Source organism: Sitophilus oryzae, unplaced genomic scaffold (assembly GCF_002938485.1).
Source record: "Sitophilus oryzae breed Bouriz unplaced genomic scaffold, Soryzae_2.0 scaffold_815_pilon_pilon, whole genome shotgun sequence".
Taxonomy (NCBI): domain Eukaryota; kingdom Metazoa; phylum Arthropoda; class Insecta; order Coleoptera; family Curculionidae; genus Sitophilus; species Sitophilus oryzae.
Window position 1 is genome coordinate 3,367,623 of NW_022147434.1, and position 8,606 is coordinate 3,376,228.

General features: G+C 36.8%; 1 protein-coding gene across 1 annotated transcript; it reads left to right on the forward strand.

Moving 5' to 3' along the window:
* The first annotated feature begins 5,150 nt into the window (after positions 1–5,150).
* LOC115889579 lies at positions 5,151–6,248 on the forward strand. Its single transcript, XM_030909632.1, has one exon. It carries the CDS (start codon positions 5,151–5,153, stop codon positions 6,246–6,248), a length of 1,098 nt encoding a protein of 365 aa, XP_030765492.1.
* The last annotated feature ends 2,358 nt before the right edge of the window (positions 6,249–8,606 follow it).

An 8,606-nucleotide genomic window follows, 5' to 3' on the forward strand; every position in this document is an offset into this window, starting at 1 on the left:
TTTAAATAGTTATTATTTATTCTTATAGTTTTATGTTTTCGACGACCGCTGGGGGATATACTATATCCTGAAACATTAAGATTGTTTTATTGGTTACACCAATTTATTTACGATAAAAAAAAACCACTGGAGTTGTTTTCCATTTGGATTCTAACGGAGTGAAATTAAAAAAAAAATAACTTTTTTAAGTTTAAATTTTACAAAAATGACTAAAGTGTTTTGAGTTGTAATAAATATAGGTCGCCTTATTGAATTTGCCTAAACTACTGCTGCTTTCTATTATTAAAACCTATATAAAAAAGTCTTTAACCAATGTCTTGCCTGTCCTCACGTATGTAGCTGATACACTTACTTTGACAAAAAAGAACATACATAGAATATAGAATACAGATCAGGCAACGGAAAATGGAAAAGTCCATTTTTGGGAGTTACACTTAGAGATAAAATACCGAGTAAAATACCCAATCATACCATACGAAATCGAACAGGGGTAAGAGATGCAGTGATATCTGTCTTACATCTAAGTGGAATTGGGCAGGACATCAGTGGCTAGGATAACAGATGGACGGTGGACAAAGAGACTTGTGGAATGGAGACCAAGACACGAGGCCTATACACACATAGCCAAAATTATTGCATATATCATTTAAAAATTTACGGAAAGGAATTTAAAGAATCTTTTTTTTATACATTGCTTTGATAATCTGTAATAAACATTTTTTTGTTAAAATGGATATGGTAAATAATGTTTATCGTTCAGACCCAATATTAGTACAAGTTCTTGCACATTTCGATTTGTGGTCTCTTGAGTTTCAGAAGAAATTTGAACTCTGCTGTTATTTTGGTCTTAAAATACCTACAAACATTATTTCACAGTTTAATAGAGTGAGAATAGTAACACTGTCTCAACAGGGCTACCGGCAAGTTACAATAGCTGAAATTGTAGGAATTAACCCAAGCGATGTTTCGCGAATATTAAAAAAAATTCAGGGAGACAAACGAGGTTACAGACCGGTCTGGAAGAGGTACAAAGAGAGTTACTACTGCTGTGCAAGACCGCCAAATATCCTTAATTGCACGACGCAATCCTCTTCTTTCTAGTACTGCTATTAAAATGAGTTAACTCGCCTTGAAGAAGTAAATGTTTGAAGAAAGACCATAGCAAGAATACTCCATGACAGATGATTACATTTAAGGAGGTCTCTACGTGTTCCGAAGCTAAATTTACAGCACAAAATTATGCGACTACAATGGGCTGAGGAGATGAGAGCAAATGGACCTAATTGTAATTTCGTCATGTTAAGTGATGAAACAAGAATAGGCCTAGTGTCAGACTCGCGACGAACTTTGGTCTGGAGAGCATCTGGAAGAACGCTTGAATGCAGCTCAACACCGTGTCCCGTTTCAAGGGGGAAGCATTATGGTATGGGCAGGTATAATGCACGGAGCTCGAACTCCTCTTGTTTCTATTGATGGAACAATGACAGGTGCCTCATATCTTAGAGACGTTTTAGAGCCTATTGTGCGTCCATTTCGAGGGGCAGTGGGGGATGAATTTGTTTACATGGACGATAATGCTTTTCCCCATTGCACCTTAGCGGTTTGCGAATTTTGTGAGGGAGAGGGTATAAGAAAACTGTGGTGGCCACCGATGTGTATGTGGCCACCGAGCATGCTTGGGACATGCTAAAACGCCATATTGCCAAAACGAATGATCCCCCCGTACCTTAAATGAATTGAAAATTGTTGCGCGCGAAACATGGGAAGCCATCTTCTGGATCAACATCATCAACATCTTCTGGACAACTTAATTGAGAGATCCTCAACATCTTCTGGACAACTTAATTGAGAGCATGCCACGTCGTCTCACAGCTTGCATTGAGGCTTGAGAGCTTAAAATTGTTTTCAATATTTTCTGTTTAAAATGAAATTTGTTTTTGTTGATTTTCACTCATTATTAAATAAAATTATAATAACAGCCTAGTTGCACTTAGATTTTTAATTTTATATTAGTTAGTCGTGTAGTAAGGCAATATGTCGAAAAATATTAAAAGAATCATATTAGGTCCAAAATAAAATAAAAATATCGTTATATGCAATAATTTTGGCCATGTGTGTAGAAGCAGAGGACGACCTCCTAGTCGATGGACAGATGATATTAAGAGAGTGACTGGAAACTGGATTCAAGTGGCACAAAATAGAAAGAAATGGCTAGAGTTAAGGCAGGCTTTTGTTCAGCAGTGGACGGACTAACCTAAATGATGATCAAGCAAAGCAAATCAATTCTGAAGAATTTTTATTTTATATAAAATCATGAATAAAATGGCTACTAAATATGTACCCTACGGATTTAATTGAAGAAATTATTAAAAAAATTGAAAAAAAAAGGAAAAACCAAAGAGCACCAATCAAGCAAGAAAATCCAAGATAACGAATTTGAACTATCAAAAAGAGGCATCCAAGGTATCGAACTATTAATGCAAGGATTTAATAACATTATAAGAGGTCTGGCTATTAAATAACGAGACTGCTTGTAGAAAAAAGTTTTATATTAAAAATTATTCGACAATCAAATTCTCCCCTTCAATATTCACCCCTTCCCTCGCTACCACACCGCTTCATTCGTTTTTCCATGCTTTTTTTTTTTCATTTGCTTTTCCACAACTCTGGCCGTTTCTTACGAAACTCGTTCTCGTAGTGTTGCCTAACTTTTTATTGTTAATCTAAGTGTCTAACCTTTCAAATGGTAAGTTTGGTTTACAGTTTGACCCTCTGGAACTCATTGAATCATCACGATACCGTTGATGTCGAAAAAAACATATGAGCTAACTAACGCCATACTCTTTACCTGCTTTACTCCTCTAGGACGTCTTCTACAAGCGCAGTTTCATTATTTAATGACCTTGTATCTTGGTCCTGAGTCAGAACCAAGTCCTATCTTGAATCCAGTGTCAGTAACGAGAATACCCAAATATATAACCCGTAGGTCAGTAAAACTCTGGCTCAAGAAGAAGCAGACTGTCGCGTCGGTTAGAGATACAGACAGGGGCGGGCGTTGGCATAGCAAGGTTCTCATCCTAAAACTAAAAAGAAAGTGCTAATGCTTAGCAGGAATAAAGTGCTGATTACAAGTTTCTTGGCAGGACATATATGGTGTCAAATACATACATACATACATACATATTGCCATTACTCGCTGACGAGTATTCGACACGCATCAGAAGATGGTCACGCAAGGCGTTTTCCTTCATGAGCTTTCCTGTGACTGAAAATCCCGATACGTGATGTTATTTGCATACCGCACTCCGGACATTCAAAAATCTGATTGTTTTGTTGCCTCTTTTTGCCTCACTTTTTGGTTGCCGCTGTTAACTGAGTTTACAGTTCTTCTCTATTGAGTTCTATTGTGAACTGCTTCTTGCCACTCATTCTTCATGTTAATCCCCTTAAGTTTTCGTTGAAAATGTCCTTTTACCTTTTGGGTTGTTCACCCGGCCTCCTCTTACCGTCTACAAGCTCACCGTAAAGCAGAGATTTTGGTATGCGGTCTTCTTGCATTCTGCATACGTGACCAGCCCAGGTGTCAAATAAAACCTATACTATAATTATTATGCAGATATTTATAAGATATAAAATGAGTACAGAAAAAAGTAAAAAAATAGAAAATATCGTTTACGAAGAATTTAAATCATGATGGAATGAAAGAAGGATGGATACCGAAACGAGATTGACGGTAAAATCAGTAACGGAGTCAGACGTGTTTTGAGAATGCTCGATGAAATTAAAGGCACAAGTATATTTTTTATCGTAACTAAGACTATATAAATTCCACATTAAAAACAATGTCAGTCTAAGAAGAGTATTTCAGTTCATATTCACTTCCAAACTAATATTTCTTATATTTCTTGTGTGTGTGTTTTACCTCCTAACCACCAGCGAACAGTGGCTAGCTATAAGAAGAGAAGAGAATATTCCTATTTTTTGTAACAGTACCTACGTATAATTAAGTTTGCCTTCGAAGTTATGTAATAGATCAGAATTTTCCAATAAATTTAAATCTAAGTTGTAACTGCTTGAAAAAATGTTAATGGAAATAATAAAATATACATTTAATGGTTTGTTAAGTTTTTATTGCTTAAACAAGTTTATTAAATTTTTTGCAAAGCGAGATTAACGTTATATATTTAAATTAATATTAACTCAATACCTAACCTAGTACTAAAATTACAGCCACTATTTGAAAAGTGTTTTAAAAGGAAACCAATTGAGACGTGGAATTATGAACAATATTGAATTTTAAAATTTTGATCATCTCACACACTGGTCAAAGGTCAAGTATTTAATATTCTATAACTTTAAAATTATATCTATTTACTGCGTACTGTTCCAAAATTGTCCATGTATATTCTTTTTGTAATTTTAAAGACTTAAATTTTTTTGAATTGTATTATTTGTATTGTGTATTTTTTGTTGGCTTTTTGCACAATAAAGCGTTGTTTGTTTGTTTGTTTGTTAAATGTTTGTGCAATAATTTTTTACAATTTTCGAAGACAGTTGCCTCAGCAAGAATGCCTTGCCGAGTTGGTTTCTGTTTTCGGCAATGAAGTACCACATCAGTCGACAATTTCTCGTTGGTATCGAGAATTTAAACGTGAACGGATTGGTCTTAGTGACGATCCAAGAACAGATCCACCACCAACAGTCACCCAGGAAAACGTCGATGCTGTACGTAAGCCAATCCAAGAAGATGGACATGTCACATATCGCGAAATTGAAGCATCATTTGGCATTTCAGAGACCTTAATTCAAAAAATTTTATACGAACAATTATCTGTAAAAAAATAGTTTCTCGTTGGATACCGCATCTGTTGACGGAAGAATAGAAAGCAATAATTAGAGTCAATTGGTGTCAAAAATATATACAGTATTCAAACTATAATAATAATAATAATAGTAGATAATAGTGGAGCAGCTGTCCGCTGTCCTTCGACCCTTTTCCTATACATCACGTCTATCCCTATATCCAACCCTTGTTTTCCTAGTTTTCCTTTTCCAAATTATCCTTCTACCGTCTGACACCCGGTTTCGAGTAGGTTCAGAGCAAGCCCCGCTTGGCGTAAAAGGCGACTAAAGGGGTCCCCATTTCAAATATGATGGAGAATCAAAATATAGCCTCGGATGAAATTTATAGTGAACGGAATTTAGGCAGAGGGTTCCGGGAACTAGAGCTACAGTCTCCCGAAGCCAGGAATGGAGCGAGTGGCATTCCGGCCCGTAGAGCTACCACAATGACCCATCAGGATCCCACAACAACAGAGAGCCCCACCCCTGGAAGCTCTACTAGTTTGCAAACCAGTCAAGGAGTTGCTGCTGGTAGAAAAACAACTAGAAAGAAAATAAATTGGAGCAAAGAAATGAATTGTAACGTAGTAAAAGCATTTCTATTCGTTAACGAATGTAGGGATGACCCACTTCCGGGGTGGAGACAAAAATTACACATGGAATTTAAACAACGGCATTCAGAACTTGAGCTCACGGAACAAAACCTAGCTGATCGACTGAGATTGATATATAGGAAGCAAATGGTAGCACTAGCTGAAATAGATGAAATCAGACGTAGCGTTGGAAGAGAAATCCACAACTCAGAGGAAGGTGAAAGCTCAGTTATGTTAGCTGTACATGAAAGTGACACACCACATGAAACTTGCCAGACAAATGATACACCACATGAATCTTGCCAGACTGAAGCAGAAGAAAATAGAGCAGCAGCTGCATGCAAATTGAAAGACAATTACCAGCTATTTGAAGATACCAACCCCTTATGTAGACCATACCTTCCAAAACTAAACATCAAGAAAGAAACCTTTAAAATCATAGAAGTAGTGAATGATGCTCTAGAAAAATTAGTGGCTAGTGTTGACGACCTTGATGAACTACATCGAGCCATATACGCTGCAGCCATCACGGTCCTTGAAATAAACCAACAACAACCCTACACTACAGAACTAACAAAAAAATCTAAAATACAGAAGCAACCTGCTTGGAAGAATAGACTACTATCCCAAATAGACAAATTAAGAGCAAAGGCGGACGTGATACATGAATACATCAACGGAAATACAAGCAGAAAAGTAAGGCATAAGATAGAGGATATTCTTAAAACGATCAAGCTCGAGAAATCTGACCCAGAATTCAACCGAAAACTTACATGCTTTAGAGATGAGCTTAGACAAAAATTTAAAAAGTGAAAGGGGCTAGACTAAAACGATACAATAAAACAACTAAACGAAAGGAACAGAATCGAGAATTTCAAAAAAACCAGAAGAAATTCTATCAAACACTGGAAAACCATAACAAAGAAGAAGTAACTGTGGAAAATGCTAATAAAGAGGAGTTTCTTAAATACTGGAGCAGTATGTGGTCAAAGCCTGCAGAATATAATAAAAAAGCTGCCTGGGTGCAATGGGAACAAGATAAAGCCAAAAACATCATAGAAATGACTAGTGTACCTATCACAGAAGAGGACATCAAATATGCCATAAAAAAGCTCAAGAATTGGAAAGCGGCAGGCCCGGACAATATACATAACTTTTGGATGAAACACTTTAAATGTCTACCTCTCGTGATTGTCCGATGTTTTGAACAAGCTCTTCAGAACCACCAGGAATTCCCGAAATATCTTGCTACAGGAAACACCTATTTACTATATAAGGGAGGAAACCAAAATGACCCTCAAAACTTCAGGCCAATTACGTGTTTGTCAGTTGTATACAAATTGTTTACATCGGTGATATACTCAAAAATTTATGAACACTGTGCAGCCCCAAAACATAATAGCTCCTGAACAGAAAGGTTGCATACGCCGATCACTTGGCTGTAAAGAGCAGCTCACCGTGGATACTGTTGTTACGAGACAGGCTGTAGTAAAGAAAAGGAACCTTAGTACATGCTTTATCGACTATAGGAAGGCCTACGATTCGGTTCCCCACGATTGGCTCCAAAAAATTCTTGAAATTTATAAAATCGACCCCAAAATTAGAAATATGCTGAATATACTAATGACCAACTGGAAAACTAAACTCCATTTAAGCAACAAAGATTTAGGAGAAATTGAAATAAAAAAAGGTATATTCCAGGGCGACGCTCTCAGTCCTTTGTGGTTTATCTTGGCACTCAACCCACTATCTTCCCTATTAAACAATACCTCTTGTGGATATCGCTTAAAAGTAAAGGACGAAAGACGAATAAACCATCTACTATTTATGGATGATATAAAAATATACGCGGAAAGTAAAACGCAACTACAAACGCTACTCAAAACAACAAAAACATTCAGCGACGATATAAGTATGTCTTTTGGTTTAAATAAATGTGCCACCGTAACTATTAGCAAAGGATGTATTAAATTAGAAAACGTCAATGAACATATAGATCCACTACCGCTAAATCAGACGTACAAGTATTTAGGTATGGCACAACACCGGTCCATCGACCACACAAAGCTAAAAAGTGAGTTTAAAGAAAAGTACAAAAAAAGACTTACAAAACTCTTAAATACAAATTTATCATCTGGAAACTTAATAAAAGCAATAAATGCATGGGCTGTACCTGTACTGATATATTCGTTTGGCGTACTTAAGTATTCTGATACAGATTTGCGTGATCTAGATCGACTCACGCGGGTACTAATGACTAAATTTAGAATGCACCACCCTAAGTCTGCTGTGGAAAGAATGTATCTTAAGAGAATAGAAGGTGGAAGGGGGCTTCTGAATTTGTATGAGTTGTGTAAAAATCAAGAGCACAAAATGAGAACATATTTCCAACAAAACAATAGCCCGCTTACCCAGATGATAGTGGATGCAGATAGCAATTACTCTGCGTTAAACCTTAAGGACTGCCGAGACCAGTTTGAAAACCAACAACTAATAGAACTAAGGAACAGACAGTGGCGGGAAAAAGTTCTCCATGGAAGATATCCTGCATCCCTAGAGCAGCAGAACGTGGACAAAGAGCGGTCTCTGGAATGGCTAAGAAGAGGCTTTCTTTATCCACAGACCGAGGGTTTTATTGTAGCAATACAAGACGAGGTCATAAGAACTAGAAACTACGAGAGAAATATTCTGAAGAATGGAGTTGAGGATGTGTGTAGAAAATGCCATAAACCAGGAGAAACAATTGCTCATATAACAACAGGTTGCTCGGCGCTCTCTGCTAATGCATATTTAGGCAGACACAACCAAGTAGCAAAAATTATTCACTCAAAGATGGCCAACAGCCTTAAACTTAAGAAGAATCTTCCACCATATTTCAAATATGACCCTGAACCAGTCCTTGAATCTTCAGAATATGTTCTGTACTGGGACAGACCAATTCTCACCGACAGAACAGTAGACTATAATAGGCCCGACATTGGGCTGATAAATAAAGATACCAAAACAGCAAAGATAATTGATGTTGCTTGCCCGAATAGCTACAACCTGCAGAAGACCGAGTCTGAAAAAGTTAGAAAATATGAGAATCTAGCAATTGAGATAAAACATGTATGGAAATTAAAAGAAGTTAGCATTATTCCTATAATCATCTCGGCAACAGGCATAATTCCA